General features: G+C 29.0%; 3 protein-coding genes across 3 annotated transcripts; all 3 read left to right on the top strand.

Annotated features, from left to right (window-relative positions):
• Positions 1–8,055: 8,055 nt before the first annotated feature.
• On the top strand, positions 8,056–10,059 carry LOC130675813 (insulin-like growth factor-binding protein complex acid labile subunit). Its single transcript, XM_057481679.1, has one exon. It carries the CDS (start codon positions 8,168–8,170, stop codon positions 9,749–9,751), a length of 1,584 nt encoding a protein of 527 aa, XP_057337662.1. The 5' UTR covers positions 8,056–8,167; the 3' UTR covers positions 9,752–10,059.
• A 1,257-nt stretch (positions 10,060–11,316) lies between these two features.
• LOC130675753 (protein artichoke-like) lies at positions 11,317–14,899 on the top strand. Its single transcript, XM_057481595.1, has 2 exons — positions 11,317–12,660; positions 13,273–14,899. The coding sequence occupies exons 1-2, from the start codon at positions 11,338–11,340 to the stop codon at positions 14,761–14,763; spliced, it is 2,814 nt and encodes a 937-aa protein (XP_057337578.1). The 5' UTR covers positions 11,317–11,337; the 3' UTR covers positions 14,764–14,899.
• A 684-nt stretch (positions 14,900–15,583) lies between these two features.
• Positions 15,584–20,343, top strand: LOC130675751 (chaoptin-like). The gene is made up of 2 exons (XM_057481593.1): positions 15,584–17,136; positions 18,749–20,343. The coding sequence occupies exons 1-2, from the start codon at positions 15,742–15,744 to the stop codon at positions 20,132–20,134; spliced, it is 2,781 nt and encodes a 926-aa protein (XP_057337576.1). The 5' UTR covers positions 15,584–15,741; the 3' UTR covers positions 20,135–20,343.
• Positions 20,344–20,433: the final 90 nt, after the last annotated feature.

Below are 20,433 nucleotides of genomic sequence, written 5' to 3'. Positions count from 1 at the left end.
TTATCCTTTGTATAAAATATATGAAAATATTTTTTTACAATTTCTGATCGCGTCCATGTGAAATTAATATTAATATTTTTTTTTGTATTTGCTTTTTGGTAAAATTTGTTTACTTCTATTTTAATTTTATTAATAGTAATAATCATAATATTGATTTTATATATTTACTGCTGATACATTCAACAACTTGACAAGGTAAGATAATAAAAATAATGAACGGTACGTAAAAATTAATATGACTTGTAAAATGATTTTCTTTTGATAAATACAAATAAATATTCTTTAAAATTTAAATTTTCCCGCAAAATATATTAGCGCCTTCAAATATACGTTCATGAAGGTCATAATATATTATGACAGTAAAGTTGGCGGACATCTGACAATTTCTAAAATTTTTAAATAGTAAAATAAAATTTTTTTAACAAAAAAATTAAAAAATGGACTAAGAAAATTCTAAAGTCAGTATGTGCATTTTTTTTATTTTATTATTCAATTGTTTAATTTTTTTATATGTAATTTAAAAATTGTCTTATATCTGCTACATTTACACTCATCATAATATTTCACGATTATCGGAATAAAAATAAATGGATTGGAAAAAAAAGCAGAGCGCAGCAAGAGATTGTCTGTCAACTTTTTAAAAAAATTCAAAAACTACTCACTTTGCCGCCATTTTACTGCTCTCCTGTCAGCGACGAGCACTTTCACAAATTGATAAAATTTAACTAAAAAATTCAATGAATATAAAAAAATTATGCAACTGATTGATCACAAAACTCAAACTTTCACTTAAAAATAATAATTTTAATTATTTTTAGACATTTAATTACGGTTATTCTTGCATTTAAATTTCAACAACGAACCCGGCACACACTGATAAGAAAAAAAGCCAACACTGAATTTAGTTAATTTAAAAACTCACATTCACTGACACACTTCATTTATTGTCTCAGAATAAGTTTTGGTCACTGAATAATTTATATAAACTAATTAAAGATATAAGAATTGAATATTATAATAGATAAACTAATTTTTTCACTGAGATTCAGTCGCGAACAATGACAGCGATCATCCCGGACATTGACTGAGCTTAAGGCTTCTGCGCATGTCCGTTCCAACCGTCGCCACCGCAGCGCCTTAAGTTTGATAATGCGCCAATAATTTTAAACTTTAAAATTTTGAATGTCAGCGTCGTAGTTCCAGAAGCCACCGTCGTGTTCTAAAACTGTCATGGCCCTGCTCAGCAAACATCTCTCACGTAAGCTCCATTAATTTATTCATTTAATTTAATTTATTTGCGGTATCTATAACTCAATTATATTTTAATAACTTCCTACAAACGTAAAGATAAATCTGAGATAATAATTTCTAGTAAATATTTATTTAGTCTTTGATAAAATATTAAATTAAAAAATGAATGATACTGAAGTTGGCCGACGTTTAATAATTTTTTAACTTTTTTTAAAAACGATGAATTAATTTTCTTAATTAATAATAAAGTAATTAATTATCATTAATGTTTCCAATAGTCATCTGAGCAATAATTTTTATTATTTATCATAAACTTGTTTACTTAATATTTTTTTCTTGTTTAAATTAAAAAATTTAATTTACTGAATATCGATCTTGGATTTTTAAAAATGACCGTGAAGTTAGCCGACACCCGCCATTTTTAAAATGAAAAAGTTTATGACTTTAGAAAAAAAAAAATTTTCAAATTTAAAAAAAATGCTCGTGTAGATTTTTCAATTTTCTAGACGAGTATTTTTATAAAAAGATCAAAAAATAAATACTCGAGGTACAATTTGAAATTAAATTTTAAGATTACTTATTTTGTATTCAAAAAGTTTTACAAACCTCATTACTTTTTGATTTTTATATATAATTTTTCGAAATCTAGACGAGTATTTTTTTTATTTTTCACTTTTCCAATTTTTTAATCTGAAAATTAACCGTTTTCGAATAAAATGTCTTGTAATTTAAAAAAAAACAAAAATTTTGAAATTTCGAAAAAATACACGTGTAGAGTTTTCAATTTTCTAAACGAGTATTTTTTTCAAACGATCATAAATACTCGAATTGTTATTTTAAATAAAAATAAATAAATTTATAATTAATCAAAAGCTAATTTGTTTTTAAAATTTATAGTCGGAGGCACCCGTATTTATGACTACGAGAGTTTACTTACGACAGAATTAAAAAGCTTTGACGCTGTTTACAAATTTTGAAATTTCAAATAATATTTTATGTATATATATATATATTAGGGTGATTCATTTCCGCAAAAGTTTTTTTTTTCTAAGTGCTCAAGCTGAATCTCTAATCTCTGGGTCTATATTTTCTATGGGATTTCTATGGGATCTCCTGAGAATTTAACTTGCGATGATTCTATTTTTTTTAAAACTCCGAGTGCTAGGTCTATATTTTCTATGGGATTTCTATGGGATGTCTCTAGGATTTCCAGAGAATTTAACTTGCGATAATTTTATTTTTTTTAAAACTCCGAGTGCTAGGTCTATATTTTCTATAGGATTTCTATGGGATGTCTCTGGGATTTCCAGAGAATTTAACTTGCGATAATTCTATTCCTTTTAAAACTCTGAGTGCTAGGTCTATATTTTCTATGGGATTTCTATGGGATGTCTCTGGGATTTCCAGAGAATTTAACTTGCGATAATTCTATTTTTTTTTAAACTCCGAGTGCTAGGTCTATATTTTCTATGGGATTTCTATGGGATGTCTCTGGGATTTCCAGAGAATTTAACTTGCGATAATTCTATTTTTTTCTAAACTCCGAGTGCTAGGTCTATATTTTCTATAGGATTTCTATGGGATGTCTCTGGGATTTCCAGAGAATTTAACTTGCGATAATTCTATTTTTTTTAAAACTCCGAGTGCTAGGTCTATATTTTCTATAGGATTTCTATGGGATGTCTCTGGGATTTCCAGAGAATTTAACTTGCGATAATTCTATTTTTTTTAAAACTCCGAGTGCTAGGTCTATATTTTCTATAGGATTTCTATGGGATGTCTCTGGGATTTCCAGAGAATTTAACTTGCGATAATTCTATTTTTTTTAAAACTCCGAGTGCTAGGTCTATATTTTCTATGGGATTTCTATGGGATGTCTCTGGGATTTCCAGAGAATTTAACTTGCGATAATTCTATTTTTTTCTAAACTCCGAGTGCTAGGTCTATATTTTCTATAGGATTTCTATGGGATGTCTCTGGGATTTCCAGAGAATTTAACTTGCGATAATTCTATTCCTTTTAAAACTCTGAGTGCTAGGTCTATATTTTCTATGGGATTTCTATGGGATGTCTCTGGGATTTCCAGAGAATTTAACTTGCGATAATTCTATTTTTTTTAAAACTCCGAGTGCTAGGTCTATATTTTCTATAGGATTTTTATGGGATGTCTCTGGGATTTCCAGAGAATTTAACTTGCGATAATTCTATTCCTTTTAAAACTCTGAGTGCTAGGTCTATATTTTCTATGGGATTTCTATGGGATGTCTCTGGGATTTCCAGAGAATTTAACTTGCGATAATTCTATTCCTTTTAAAACTCTGAGTGCTAGGTCTATATTTTCTATGGGATTTCTATAGGATGTCTCTGGGATTTCCAGAGAATTTAACTTGCGATAATTCTATTTTTTTTAAAACTCCGAGTGCTAGGTCTATATTTTCTATAGGATTTCTATGGGATGTCTCTGGGATTTCCAAAGAATTTAACTTGCGATAATTCTATTCCTTTTAAAACTCTGAGTGCTAGGTCTATATTTTCTATGGGATTTCTATGGGATGTCTCTGGGATTTCCAGAGAATTTAACTTGCGATAATTCTATTTTTTTTTAAACTCCGAGTGCTAGGTCTATATTTTCTATGGGATTTCTATGGGATGTCTCTGGGATTTCCAGAGAATTTAACTTGCGATAATTTTATTTTTTTTAAAACTCCGAGTGCTAGGTCTATATTTTCTATAGGATTTCTATGGGATGTCTCTGGGATTTCCAGAGAATTTAACTTGCGATAATTCTATTCCTTTTAAAACTCTGAGTGCTAGGTCTATATTTTCTATGGGATTTCTCTGGGATTTCCAGAGAATTTAACTTGCGATAATTCTATTTTTTTTTAAACTCCGAGTGCTAGGTCTATATTTTCTATGGGATTTCTATGGGATGTCTCTGGGATTTCCAGAGAATTTAACTTGCGATAATTTTATTTTTTTTAAAACTCCGAGTGCTAGGTCTATATTTTCTATAGGATTTCTATGGGATGTCTCTGGGATTTCCAGAGAATTTAACTTGCGATAATTCTATTCCTTTTAAAACTCTGAGTGCTAGGTCTATATTTTCTATGGGATTTCTATGGGATGTCTCTGGGATTTCCAGAGAATTTAACTTGCGATAATTCTATTCCTTTTAAAACTCTGAGTGCTAGGTCTATATTTTCTATGGGATTTCTATAGGATGTCTCTGGGATTTCCAGAGAATTTAACTTGCGATAATTCTATTTTTTTTAAAACTCCGAGTGCTAGGTCTATATTTTCTATAGGATTTCTATGGGATGTCTCTGGGATTTCCAGAGAATTTAACTTGCGATAATTCTATTCCTTTTAAAACTCCGAGTGCTAGGTCTATATTTTCTATGGGATTTCTATGGGATGTCTCTGGGATTTCCAGAGAATTTAACTTGCGATAATTTTATTTTTTTTAAAACTCCGAGTGCTAGGTCTATATTTTCTATAGGATTTCTATGGGATGTCTCTGGGATTTCCAGAGAATTTAACTTGCGATAATTCTATTCCTTTTAAAACTCTGAGTGCTAGGTCTATATTTTCTATGGGATTTCTCTGGGATTTCCAGAGAATTTAACTTGCGATAATTCTATTTTTTTTTAAACTCCGAGTGCTAGGTCTATATTTTCTATGGGATTTCTATGGGATGTCTCTGGGATTTCCAGAGATTTTACCTTGCGATAATTCTATTCCTTTTAAAACTCTGAGTGCTAGGTCTATATTTTCTATGGGATTTCTATGGGATGTCTCTGGGATTTCCAGAGATTTTAACTTGCGATAATTCTATTTTTTTTAACACTCCGAGTGCTAGGTCTATATTTTCTATGGGATTTCTATGGGATGTCTCTGGGATTTCCAGAGATTTTAACTTGCGATAATTCTATTTTTTTTAAAACTCCGAGTGCTAGGTCTATATTTTCTATGGGATTTCTATGGGATGTCTCTGGGATTTCCAGAGATTTTAACTTGCGATAATTCTATTTTTTTTAAAACTCCGAGTGCTAGGTCTATATTTTCTATGGGATTCCTATGGGATGTCTCTGGGATTACCAGAGAATTTAACTTGCGATAATTCTATTCCTTTTAAAACTCTGAGTGCTAGGTCTATATTTTCTATGGGATTTCTATGGGATGTCTCTGGGATTTCCAGAGAATTTAACTTGCGATAATTCTATTCCTTTTAAAACTCTGAGTGCTAGGTCTATATTTTCTATGGGATTTCTATGGGATGTCTCTGGGATTTCCAAAGATTTTAACTTGCGATAATTCTATTTTTTTTAAAACTCCGAGTGCTAGGTCTATATTTTCTATAGGATTTCTATGGGATGTCTCTGGGATTTCCAGAGATTTTAACTTGCGATAATTCTATTTTTTTTAAAACTCCGAGTGCTAGGTCTATATTTTCTATGGGATTTCTATGGGATGTCTCTGGGATTTCCAGAGATTTTACCTTGCGATAATTCTATTCCTTTTAAAACTCTGAGTGCTAGGTCTATATTTTCTATGGGATTTCTATGGGATGTCTCTGGGATTACCAGAGAATTTAACTTGCGATAATTCTATTCCTTTTAAAACTCTGAGTGCTAGGTCTATATTTTCTATGGGATTTCTATGGGATGTCTCTGGGATTTCCAGAGATTTTAACTTGCGATAATTCTATTTTTTTTAAAACTCCGAGTGCTATGTCTATATTTTCTATGGGATTTCTATGGGATGTCTCTGGGATTTCCAGAGAATTTAACTTGCGATAATTCTATTTTTTTTAAAACTCCGAGTGCTAGGTCTATATTTTCTATGGGATTTCTATGGGATGCCTCTGGGATTTCCAGAGAATTTAACTGGCGATTTCTGAGACTCTTTTAATCGAAAGTAACAGATAATACCGGAGGAAAAAAAATATTAGAGTCCTAGATTGAGCAATCTTCATCGAAAAAAAAATTTCTTACCAAATATGAGCTCTTAATTCCAATGCTAAGTACTTGCCATTAGATTTCAAAGATTTCCCATTTAAAATACACGTAAATTAAATTACTTTTTTTTTAACTTTCTAATACTCAGTTGCGTTTCATGATATCAAGGCGGTTTTGGTCGCAAATTGTAGGGCATTTGGTGTTCTTCAAAAGTGCCCATAGTTACTTAGCTGTAATTCCAGCTGTTTCACTTGTGTCCGTTGCGGAACTCATTTTTCCTATGAAATTGACCTTTATTGGCTTGCAGAAAATAAACCAATGAAAGTATATCAAAAATGTTGATAGAAATTTTATAGGAAATTTTATTCCCTTCGAAAAAAGTCCTACGAGTCAAGTCGCTAAAGTCCGAGTTATAATCATTTTAATAATTTGAAAAATATAATATAAAAAAAAATTATAATTGATATTTTTATTTATTTATTTTTATTTAAAATAACAATTCGAGTATTTTTGATCGTTTAAAAAAAATATTCGTTTAGAAAATTGAAAACTCTACACGAGTATTTGTTCGAAATTTCAAAATTTTTGTTTTCTTTTAAATTACAAGACATTTTATTCGAAAACGGTTAATTTCCAGATTAAAAAATTGGAAAAGTGAAAAATAAAAAAAATACTCGTCTAGATTTCGAAAAATTATATATAAAAATCAAAAAGTAATGAGGTTTGTAAAACTTTTTGAATACAAAATAAGTAATCTTAAAATTTAATTTCAAATTGTACCTCGAGTATTTATTTTTTGATCTTTTTATAAAAATACTCGTCTAGAAAATTGAAAAATCTACACGAGCATTTTTTTTAAATTTGAAAATTTTTTTTTTTTCTAAAGTTTTAAGCTTTTTCATTTTTAAAATGGCGGGTGTCGGCTAACTTCACGGTCATTTTTCAAAAATAATTATTTTGTTAAATTAACCGTAAAATTATAATTATTTTTCAGGTCTTTGGTACTGAAATTATTTAGAAATTTTTTTTTAAAAATCTAAACAGAGATTTTTTGTAACTGAGCTTCGATTGTCGGAAATAAAAATGGCCGCTGAGAAAATTATTCAAATTCTGAAACTAGACGTCAACGCCATAGCTTATGAAAGTCACCGTTAAAAGGACACTGCAAGCCAGAAGGCGGTTGAGAAGTTGACAATTTTGTCTTGGTAAAAATTAATCATTTAATTATTCTTCTTTAATGTTTTAAGCATATAGTAATTATTTGTCGCTTATTAATTATTTTTCATGAAATTTTCAGTTGGTGCAAAATACTTTGAAAAGAAAATAAACTTCAGTGAGAGATTAATTGGAGTAAAATTAATTTATTGATTTCGATCATCATGAATCTCTTGTGCTGGTTCCGGATGCTGGAAGCGCAGAAATACGTCCGCCGAGGTAAATTTTATCTGTCATTTAAAATACTTATTTTATTTTAAAAAATTATTAATTTTAATTAATTTTTTTTTTGTTGTTATAGACATTGAAAGAATTGTCTGCTGCTCTGGATGTTTCTCGGTGTGGTGAGTGACTTTCTGCATGATATATTTTTTTACTAAATTATAAGTTTTTTTATTTATCTTCTGACTCGAGTCATGGGTTCAGAATTTCCTAATTTTGTTTTTTGCTATTAAACTGATGTGTAAATCGGACCGAAACAAGTAGTTTCCCTTTTTTTGAAAATTTTCAATTTTCATGGCGGGGTTAAAAATATTTTCTTATCCTTTATTACTGATATTGTAAAATGTGTCTGTCTTGGTTTCCACAAGTTGCCAGAGAGGGCGGTACCTTGTAGAGTGCACCCAGCGAGTAACCCCAATTTTATGTCACGTCACATGTGGTAGAATTATTTTTGACACCGGTTGAGAAGGTTAGTTGTTGGAAAATATTAGTTATTAATTTATATAAATAATTGAAAAAAAATGACGGTGATCAATGTGCTGCTTAATGTGCTGCTTTTAATTTTAATGTACAGTGTCTTAGGGTACTATGTTCTGTATCCGTCCAATAGACAAGACACAAAAATAGTTTATGTATCAGATTGTGTAAACGTTGAAAATCCCGAAATTGAAGAGAATAAAACCGAAGATATTGTTAATTTAAAAAAAAATAAGAAGAAATCTATTCTAGATTTATCAAATACTGGAATAGTTAATTTGAAAAAATCTTTTGCCAGCAGTTCTGACATAACAGGAATCAAATTGTCTGACAATAACATTTGGAAAATTGAAAACGGTGCTTTTGATTCTTTACCAAATTTAAAATCCATAGATTTCACTGGGAATTTAATTAAATTCGATCAATTAAATTTTGGGAATCATGCAGGAATTGAAACACTGATTTTGGACAGAGCAATAAGGAATAGAGATCATTCTAATTCTTCATATCATTCAAATGACGAGTGTTCTAAAGCTCAGACTTACAGGGAACAAAGTTTGAGCTTCAATAATACAATTAGACTCACAACTTCTCTCAACTTACCCGGATTAAAAAAGCTTTATCTGCGTCAAAATAATATTGACTTGATTTATTTTGGAGATGTAAAATCGTTGGGAGATATAATGCCCAGAATCAGTCACCTGCATCTAGATGACAACAGACTTTCATCACTGGATTTCATAAGATCCCTTCCGTCATCTTTGACTCATTTGTATTTGAATAACAACGAGATATCAGATTTCAAAAGTTATTCTTGGATAAATTTAAAATTTTTAACGATCGATGGAAATAAGATCAAAAATTTGTGTCGTAGTTATGAAAACTGTGAAGGAATGGCTTTAAAAAATGCGTTAAATTTACGAACACTGTCAGTATCAAATGTTGGACTTGAAGAAATTGAATTGGACTCATTCATAAACTTGGTAAACTTACGTTACTTAAATATGTCTCATAATAAAATAATTGAAATAGTAAATCACACTCTCAATTATATGACAAATTTGAAGACTCTCGACCTTGATCACAACGAGCTGGTGACTGTCCCCGACATTCTTGGTCTCAAGAATTTGAAAAATCTCTCGATAGCCCACAATAAAATAGAAACTATCGGGAAGTCGGACTTCCTTCGTCTTGCAAATCTTCAACGATTGAACCTCAGCTATAATTTGGTGCATGAAATTGACGCAGAGTCATTTAGTACTTCGGCTTTACTCACAGAACTGGACCTTTCCGGAAACAGACTTGAAGTTTTGCCCAGCGGTTGGCTGTCATCAAACTTAAATTTGCGTCGTTTGTATTTGAAAAATAATTTGTTTCAAAGTTTTGCAAGTTTGTCGTTAGCCGATAATGAAAATGTAAAATATTTGTACATTAGTGGAAATCCATTTGAGTTGATAAACAGACAATCCTTGATGTTTTTACCAGTTAATGCAATTATGGATATTCGTAAAATAATTAGTGGACTATCGGACATGTCTATTTCAGGATCCACTTCATGTTTGTCTGTGTTATCTTTCCCGCTTACATATCTATACTGCGTCATTTTATCATGTTACTATTTCTCATAATTATATCTGCAAATTACATTTTTTCTATTTATAGACATCAGTATCAATTTCATTAATAATATGAATTCAAATTCAAATATGAAATATAAATAATATGAAACAGTTTGAAAAATATCAAATACAGGTGAAGGTGAATGTAGCAGACATCAGACAAATTTAAAATTATAAATAATTAGAGCTTTAATTTTTAAATTTTTTAAATGCGCATTTTTTCAAAATTTTATTTTATTAATTATTTACTCTATTTATTAATAATTTTAAATTTGTGATGTCTGCTACATTCACACTCGTAAATATAGAATTGAATTCAAATTTTTCATTATGTATTGATAGGTAGATAAATGTATCATAAGTTTGAAATTTTGAATAAATGATTTTTTTATAATAACTTTTCCATATCAATTATAAGTGCGATTACTTTTATTAAAATGATTCTCAAGCAGCACCCCCCCTCCCCCACTTTTTAAAAATTTTCAATAATTCAATTGTCAAAACCGTAACAAAATTTTATCAATTGATTAAAAAAAAATTAAAACCTTAATTGAAAAAAGGACAGTAGTAATTTCGCTGAGGTATAGATTAAAAAAATTATACTGAAGTTAGCAGACGTCTAATAAATTTTGATTTTTTTTTCTAGAAGATAAATTGTAAAGAAAAAATATTTTTAAAAATTGCACCTGTAGTTTTTTAAATTTTCTGTAAGTGCATATTTTTATTTTTTGTTTTTTTTTTGTAATTAATTTGTTGAAAAAAAAACCGAAAATTACTAATTCTCTGCTAACTTCAGGATCATTTTAAAAAAATGACTTGTAATTGACATCAATTAGGAGTTAAACGGAATTTGGAAAATAAGTTTCGGTAAAATTTTTATGTCAATTTTATAATTAAAATTTTCAAATTTCTTAGGCTAAAATTTATTCACTTCTAATTGATAACAGCTGTAAGTAATTTTTTTTTTTAATTTCATATCTCAGCGAAATTGTCTTTTTTCCAATTAGGGTTTTAATTTTTTTTTAAATTAATTACTAAAATTTGAATACAGTTATGACAGTTGGGAGTCATTGCATATTTTTAAAAAGTGGGGGGCGCCAAATTTTATGACACATTTGAAGATAGCAATAATTGGCACGTATAAATTTAAATTATCTATTGCAATAATTGTTAATTCAAAATGAAAATATTTTTATATATAATATCAGAACTCATAAAAAGAACAGTATAAATAACCATATATTTTTTTTCCATTATTTTTTATTTCTTGAATTCGCATTTTATAGTTTTAGATATTGAGACTTTGACATATTTATTTTTATACGTCAGAGTTGATATCAATTCAAATTTTATTACCTCACCAGACAATGTAATTGACATTGAAATAATACAAGAAATAAACTATGATCTTATCAACTAGCTCCATTGTTATCGCAGCTTTATCTATAGTATTGGAAAAAAAGGTATATATCTATCATCCGTGATATCTATACGTAATAAAGAGCTTGAATCCGTTGGTACTTATTCAGTTTCTTGAAATATTTTTCAAAGATCGTTTCGAAATAAATAAAATCATAATTTTACACAATTCGAAAATGTCTAGATGTCGATCAATTTTTATGCTGTTGTGCATTTCAATAGTGCGCGGGGAAACGGATTTTTTTTTCGATTACGACGACTATCTGGTTAGTGAGAGTGACAATGAGAAAACATTAGATCTTTCAAACTCGGGAATAGTCCGTTTGCATAATAATTTTATAAACAGCTCTGATATAACGCATGTCAATTTGATGAACAATAGGATTAGCCAAATTGCAGATGGCGCATTCGAAGGATTGCCGAATTTGGTTCATCTAAATTTATCACAAAATGGAATACCGTATGGGCAATTGAATTTTCTTGCTCATTCTGCCCTGGAAACACTAGTTTTAGATGAAGGCTTTACAATGTTAGGAGCTGGGGGCAGTAGTAGTATAATTTTTACAAAATCACTAAAGTTACCAAAACTAAAAAAATTGTACTTACGTAAAAATAAAATAAAATCGATATCTACGCAGCCGAGTGTGTCGTTAAGTGACATCATGCCGAGACTCACTCATCTTTATCTTAGTGAAAATAGTATCTCATACACAAACCTTCTAGTCAGCATGCCATCGAATCTAACTCACGTGTATCTAGATAATAACAAATTTTCGGAATTTAGAAGTTACTCCAAAAATAATATCAAAGTCTTAACGATCCACAACAACAATATTGGAAAATTGTGTGGAAGTGTTGGCTCCTGCATAGGCCTAAGATTAGAAAATTTCGTGAAATTAGAAGTGCTGACAATTTCAAACACGGGGCTCTCCTACATTACATCTGACGCATTCAAAGATTTGGGAAATCTGCGTCATTTGAATATGTCTATGAATAAAATTACCGAATTTGACAAGGATTCATTATTTTACATGGAAAAATTAACTAGTTTTCAGCTGGATCATAATCTACTGAAAAATGTGCCGCACATTTGTACCCTCGTAAATTTGAAAGAATTATCACTTTCATACAATAAAATAATTTCTTCAAAAATGGGAGACTGTAGTTTATGGAATTTGAAAAAATTAAATCTGAGTAACAACGCGCTGACTGAAATTTATCCCTATTCGTTCGATACTTTACACGGGCTAGAGGAATTGGACCTCTCTAAAAATTCACTGGTGACTTTGCCCGAAAACTGGCTTTTGACTTCGAAAAATAATTTGCAATATCTTTATTTAAATGACAATAAAATAACTGACTTTTCAAACTTTTCATTAAGTTTGGCGAAAAATCTTAAATATGTTAATATAGGAAATAATCCGATAGAATTTATAAGGATAAAAACTCTGACATCCTTACCGGAGAATGCGATGTTAGATATTGGCTTGAAATTTTTTTAAAGCTATCAAGTTTATCACTATTATTATAATATTTATTTTAAAACGTATTGGCCATTGGTTAACACACATGTACTTAAAAATGTATAATAATTTACTTCAAAAGACACTACAATACTATTTCATAACTATAATTTAAAAATAAAGAGAATTTAGTTGCAGTTAATTGATAAGAAAATAAATAATCGTAAGTACGATTTGATATTTTTATGATTATTATATCAAAGTTATATATTTATGAATTTAAAAGTTATCTATTGCATTTAAAAAGTAGCTTGTGGGAGTCTTATATTACAAATAATCAAAACAAATTTTTTTATCAATTTTAACTCTAGGAAAAAAGACATAATTTTGATATTATGGTTTACGATAAATTTATCTGACTCCTACGAGCTGATATTCACATGAGTTTTTTTTCCTCGTTTCTAAGAGGACAACTGTAGTGATATCAATACATCTATTATCATATTTTTATTTTCATCCGCAAACGAGGAAAAAAAATGCAATTTCGAGTAATAAAAAATAAATATACCTCAGATTGTGATATCTGCGGTTATAAAAAGAGCTGGAAAGCGGCTATTCTTATTCAGTTTGTAAAGTACTTGTGAATAGAAGTCACTAACATTTTTATTTCAAAAGCCAGAAATGTTTATTCGAAGTATTTTATTTTTTTTCATTTTATGGTTCATTTCGGTGGACTGTGAAATCGAACATTGGTCAGATGAAAACGACTCTAATGAAAACGTTAACGGAACTGTATTAGACCTTTCAAATACGGGAATAATGCAGCTGAAAAAATCTTTTGTGAACAGTTCGATTCTAACACACGTTTATTTAACGGATAATAACATTTGGAAAATTGAAGAAGGCGCATTTGATGATTTACCGAATATGGTTTATCTAAATTTGACCGGAAATATAATTTCGTTTGAAGAATTAAATTTCGGTGAGCATTCTAATATTGAAACGTTGATTTTGGACAGAGCGATAAAAAAACACAACGATTTGGGATACTATTATGAGTCTATTGATGACTGCGGCCGAGTGAAAAATTACCGAGAGCTAAATCAAAATCTCCAGAATGAATTTACGATGTCAACTTCTGTTAAGTTACCAAAATTAAAAAAACTGTACTTACGTCAGAATAATATTCAGTCGATAAGCTTAGATATTATTACGTCATTTAACGACATCATGCCGATTGTTACTCATATTTATCTCAGCAAAAATAATATCGCGTCTGTGGACTTCATTGACCATCTTCCGTCAACGTTATCTCATTTGTATCTCGATTATAATGCGATAGTATTTTTTGGGTCTGTGACTTTCAAAAATTTAAAAAGTTTAACACTCGATGGCAATCAAATTCGTAATCTGTGTAATAGTAATGAATTCTGCGACGGATTGACGCTGAAAGGTGCAGTGAATCTTGAAACTTTATCTGTTTCGGAAGTGGGTCTTCAAGAAATTGAATCAGATGCGTTCGATAGTTTGGGAAAACTACGGCAGTTAGACGTTTCTCACAACGCAATTCACAGAATATTTAAACATACATTCGATAGCCTGACAAATCTAACAGAATTGAAGCTGGATCACAATGACCTCATCACTATGCCGGACCTTTGCAGTCTCAAGAGTCTTAAATATTTATCAGTATCGAATAATAAGATACATTCGATAAGCAAATTATCATTTTGCGGTTTATCAAAACTCAAGGTATTAAATCTCAGTAATAATACATTGAATGACATTGTTGCTGGGTCATTTGACGAATTGACGGCGTTAGAAGAGCTTGACCTCTCGGGTAATGAAATCGTTACTTTACCGGACAGTTGGTTATCGGCGAAATTGAATTTACAGAGTTTGTATTTGAATAATAATTCGTTCGAAAGTCTTTCCAGTCTATCTTTGACCAAAAACAAGAATCTTAAGTACGTAAATATTGGAGGAAATCCATTGAAATTGATAAATATTAAAGCATTGACGGCTTTACCAGAGAATACATCAGTAGATATCGGAAGTATAGGCATTGAGCAGCCGGTCTTGGGATCGTCTTCATATTGTGAAACTTGTCAACTCTTTTGTCCAAATCACCACGGATAATATTTTTTATAATCCTATAATTTTATGATACTGCATTTTGTATTCAATTTTTGATTCTTATTAATTATGTTACACACAGTTTACATTTCCAAGATTCTTCAATAAAGAAAACTTGATTTAACTATAAATCCTCCTACATCTTCGCTTAGTAAATAATTAATACATTTATACCCGCTTCACACAACTCAAGATTAACTAATGTACTCCAATTGTCGTTTTTGTATTTTTGATTGTATCCAATTTAAACAAATAAGTGAATAAATGAATAAAAAAAAAAAAATATTCTTCAATAAACATCAAAAATATTCCCGAGTTGTATTTGTTATAAAATTGAATTTCGATTAATAAATTTACATTTACGAAAAAATATTTTATAACTAATCAATCATTTTGACAATCGATAAATAAATAAGTAGATAATAAATAAAAGTAGTCATAAAAATACTTTACAAAGTATGATTCTCTGGGATTCTGATATGCTTATTTTAATTTTATTAATTCAAGTTCTTAAATATATATATATATATATATATATATATATAGATATATATATATATATATATATATATATATATATATATATATATATATATATATATAGATATATATATATATATATATAATTAATTTAAATACTAGTGATTTCGATATGTTTATCTTAGACTCCTACATCCAACGATTGATATATTTATTCCAGTAAATATTTTTTTTTACATTCAGTCAAAAAGGCTACGGTAAAGAAATATAAACTTTATCATATTTTTTTTTTTTTTCATGTATACATATATCAGCATAATGATGTCATTCATATAGAAAATACATATCTGACTTTGTTAGTGGTATATCTTTTTATTTTATGCTTATAAATGGTTTAATATTGACCGGACCAACTCAGTTTGCTAAAACATTTGAGAGGAATCAGTTGCTCTTAAGTATTCAGAAATAACTTTTTTAAAAATATAATTTTAACAATAAAAGATGTTGCGTAACATTTTGTTGCTAAACATATTATGGTGTATTTCAGTACATTGTAGAATAGAACGTTTTGATAATGAAAATGGCTCGATTTGTGAAAGTGAAAATATATTGGACTTGTCATACATGGGAATAATGCGTTTGAAAAATAATTTTGTGAATAGTTCTACTACAACACATATTGACTTATCGTATAATAATATTTGGAAAATAGAAGATGGTGCATTTGATAGTTTACCAAATTTGAAATACTTGAATTTATCGAAAAATTTATTTGCATTTGGAAATTTAAATTTCACTAATTTGTCGGCTGTTGAAACATTAGTTTTAGATGAGTCAATAAATAACAATGAATGTTCTCAATGGTATGATAATTATTATTATCATAGAAATCAGCTAATTCCTGATTGTAAACGTGAGTACAGTAATGAGAATACAATTTCACCTGTGGTTTCAATGAAGTTATCAAAATTAAAGAAACTGTATCTACGTCAAAATACAATAAGGAAGATAAATTTACAAAGTATTACATCATTGAATGACATTATGCCAAGCCTTACTCATCTCTATCTCAGTAAAAACGAGCTATCATCTGTGAATTTCTTAAAAAACTTTCCTCCGACGCTTACTCATTTATATTTAGAAAATAATCATATATCAGAATTTAACTTTGACAGTTTTCTAAATAGTTTGAAAGTTCTATCACTCGATGGTAATAAAATCCGAACGTTGTGTAGCTCTTATCAAAATTGCATAGGAATGTCATTGCAAGTATTTGGACAATTGCAGAATTTGTCAATTTCAAACGGAAATCTTAAAATAATCGAATCAAATTCATTCAAATATTCATCAACTTTGATTTCTTTAGATCTGTCCAATAATCGTATTAGAGAAATCGCCAACAATACGTTTCATTATTTAACGAATTTGAAGACACTCATTCTAAATGTCAATCAACTGGGGACTATTCCTAATATTTGTGACCTCGTAAGCTTGGAGCATTTCTCTATATCACACAATAGTATAAAATCTGTGGGCGTATCAAGTTTCTGTAGTCTGCTAAAACTAAAAAAGTTAAATCTCAGTAATAATGCTTTAGATGAAATTATTCCTGGATCATTTGATAAGTTGGATTCATTAGAAGAATTAGATCTCTCTGAAAATAAACTTGTAAATTTAGCCACCAATTGGATTTCATCTAAAATAAATTTACAATATTTGAATTTACGCAATAATTTGTTCGTGCAGTTTTCAAGTTTATCATTATCCGGAATCCAGAGTCTCCAGTACGTAAACATCGGAGGGAATCCTCTGAAATTGATAAATATAAAGACATTAAAAGCTTTACCTGAAAATACAACCGTTGACATTGGGAGTATGAGCCAAGTTTTTGAACTATGACCAATATCATCCTTTTTTTAACCGTTTCATTTAAAATATCTATAATTTTTATTTTGTACTAAAACTTTATCACTGCTACTACTAAATGTTACTATGTACTAAAATTCCAATAAATATTTTATTGGATTTTGTGATCCTCGATCATTAAAATTATTTTAAAAGTAATGATTTTATGATATAAATTATGCCCAAACATTTTTAAAAATAATTAATCAGATCATTTTTTTCCAATGACCTTGACATGGTAGGTGAATAATATTTTTTGTATATATGTTAATCTATTTATATTTTTCTAATTAATATTGGTAAGTATTGATTATCTGCAAAGACGACTCTGAAATAAAATATTTAATTTGAATAAAGAAAATCTTAAAGTAAATAACTCACGACATTGTAACAAGAGATTATCTGCTGACGTGCTTAATACATTGTCGTTGAATTTAATTTTTACAAAATAGTAATGAACAAAGATATTTTGTTGTACTTAGCATTGAAATTTATATGTATTTCTAATGCTTATATGAAAACTATACTAGTTTTTTTCAACACAATCGATATAAAAACAAGTTTCAAATCATTATTCAATGCATAATAAAGTGATGCGAATAAAAGATTCAGTTCGTTGAAACATTTACGAGAACAAGTGCTCGGAAATACTCAAAACTAATCTTATTTAAAAAGTAAATTCAAATTTTCAAAATGGTCGTACGTGACGTAATTTTCTCAATACTGTGGTGTGTCTCAGTGCAAAATGTAATTGTAGATACAGTAGATTTTTCTAAAATGGGAATAACGCGTCTAAGAAGACCTTTTCTGAATAGTTCAAGCATAACACATCTCGATTTATCGGACAACCATATTTGGAATATTGAAAATAAAATTTTTGATGATGTGCCGAATTTAGTCTACTTGAATTTAACAAATAATATATTTCCTTTCTCAGAATTGAGTTTTGATAATAATTCAGCAATTGAAATTTTAGTTTCAGATAAGACAATTGTCTTTCACTGGGATTATTTTGATTCCAATAATTACATCGAAAATTTTGAATCATTTGGAGACGAGTGCAATAGACTGGCTTCGTACAAAAATAAATATGATGATTTATCGCCTGAAATTATGTTTACTAAATCGTTATCTTTACCGAAGTTAAAACGCCTTCACTTCTATTATAGAAGTGAAACTTTTTCAATACTTAAGCTAGTCCAAATAAATATATTTTAAACCATCATATTCTCTATATATTATCTCTGATAGTTTTTTTTTAGTCCGCATTGTTTTTCAGTTATTTTAATTTAATGTCAATTCTTGAAATCGATCAGAACACTTTTTAATTTCCCTCTATAAAAATTGATTCGCTTCTATTTTAATCAGGGTAAGGAAAGTATTAACTTTATCACATTTTTTTTTATACATACATATGTCAGCAAAATGATGTCATTTATCTAGAGGATAAATATCTGACTTCACTAGTAATTTATTAATTAATGTTCATAAACAACTCAATATGCTTCGAACCTACGCAGTTTGCTAAAACATTTGAGAGGAATCAGTTGCTCTTAAGTATTCAGAAGTAACTTTATTAAAAATATAAATCCATTAATATAAGATGTTGCGTAATATTTTGATGCTTAACATATCATGGTGCATATCAGTGCATTGTATGATGGAACGTTTTCCTGGTGAAAATGGAAGTGAAAATATATTGAACTTGTCAAACATGGGAATAATGCGGCTGAAAAATAATTTTGTGAATAGTTCTACTATAACACATATTGACTTGTCGGATAATAATATTTGGATAATAGAAGATGGTGCATTTCATAGTTTAACAAATTTAAAATACTTGAATTTATCGAAAAATTTAATTCCATTTAGAAATTTTAATTTCGTTAATTTGTCGGCTGTCGAAACATTAGTTTTAGATAGGTCGATAAATAATATTGAATGTTCTCATTGGTATGATGATGATTATTATTTTGAAAATTCGAAAATTCCTGATTGTAAATTGGAAAACCATAAAGATTATACAATTGCACCTGTGGGTTCAATGAAGTTATCGAAATTGAAGAAACTGTATCTACGTCGAAATGGAATAAGGCAGATGAATTTACAAAATATTACATCATTGAGTGACATAATGCCAAGCCTCACTCATCTCTATCTCAGTAAAAATGAGCTATCATCTGTGAATTTCTTAAAAAACTTTCCTCCGACTCTTACTCATTTATATTTAGATAATAATCATATATCAGAATTTAGAATCGATAGTTTTCCAAATAGTTTGAAAGTTCTATCACTCGATGGTAATAAAATCCGAACGTTGTGTAGCTCTTTACAAAATTGCACAGGGATGACATTGCAATCATTTGGACAATTGCAGAATTTGTCAATTTCAAACGCGAATCTTGAAATAATCGAATCAAATTCACTAAAATATTCATCAACTTTGATTGCTTTAGATCTGTCCCATAATCGTATTCGAGAAATCGCCAGCATTACGTTTCATAATTTAACGAATTTGAAGACACTCATTCTAGATGTCAATCAACTGGGGACTATTCCTAATATTTGTGACCTCGTGAGCTTAGAGCATTTCTCTATAACATACAATAAATTAAAATCTGTGAACAAATCAAATTTCTGTAGTCTATCAAAACTGAAAAAGTTAATACTTAGTAATAATGTTTTAACTAAAATTGCTTCTGGATCATTTGATAAGTTGAATTCATTAGAAGAATTAGATCTCTCTAATAATAAACTTGTAAATTTAGCCACCAACTGGATTTCATCTAAAATAAATTTGAAAAACTTGAACTTGGGCAAAAATTTGTTTGAGGACTTTTCAAATTTATCATTAACCGGAACCCAGAGTTTGCAGTATGTAAACATCGACGGAAATCCTCTCAAATTGATAAACACGAAGACATTAAAGGCTTTACCTGAAAATACTACCGTTGAATTTGGGAATGTATGCACTCTAAAAATGAATTAGCAAAATTCACTAGCAAATAGTGAATATTTACTAATTTAGAGTTACAGTTATACCACTTTTTTTCGAACTATGATCAATGTCAAAATTTTTCAGACCGATTTCGTTTAAAATATCTATAATTTTTTATATTGTACTAAAACTTTATCACTGCTACTACTAAAGGTTACTGTGTAATAAAATTCCAATAAATATTTTATTTGCTTTTGTAATCCTCGATAATTAAAATTATTTTAAAAGTGATCATTTTATAATATAAATTATATTTAAACATTTTTCAAAATAATTAATCTCATTATTCA

Source organism: Microplitis mediator, chromosome 10 (assembly GCF_029852145.1).
Source record: "Microplitis mediator isolate UGA2020A chromosome 10, iyMicMedi2.1, whole genome shotgun sequence".
NCBI lineage: Eukaryota > Metazoa > Arthropoda > Insecta > Hymenoptera > Braconidae > Microplitis > Microplitis mediator.
The sequence above is the reverse complement of the archived record's forward strand: the minus strand, read 5'-3'. Positions and strand labels throughout refer to the sequence as shown.

Bases quoted from the DNA above. Each gene is read 5' to 3' on its own strand.
- LOC130675813 (XM_057481679.1), top strand. From the start codon at position 8,168: ATGACGGTGATCAATGTGCTGCTTAATGTGCTGCTTTTAATTTTAATG.
- LOC130675753 (XM_057481595.1), top strand. From the start codon at position 11,338: ATGTCTAGATGTCGATCAATTTTTATGCTGTTGTGCATTTCAATAGTG. The intron at 12,661-13,272 runs TAAAGCTATCAA...ACTTGTGAATAG, and splicing joins ATATTGGCTTGAAATTTTTT to AAGTCACTAACATTTTTATT.
- LOC130675751 (XM_057481593.1), top strand. From the start codon at position 15,742: ATGTTGCGTAACATTTTGTTGCTAAACATATTATGGTGTATTTCAGTA. The intron at 17,137-18,748 runs TGACCAATATCA...CATTAATATAAG, and splicing joins TGAGCCAAGTTTTTGAACTA to ATGTTGCGTAATATTTTGAT.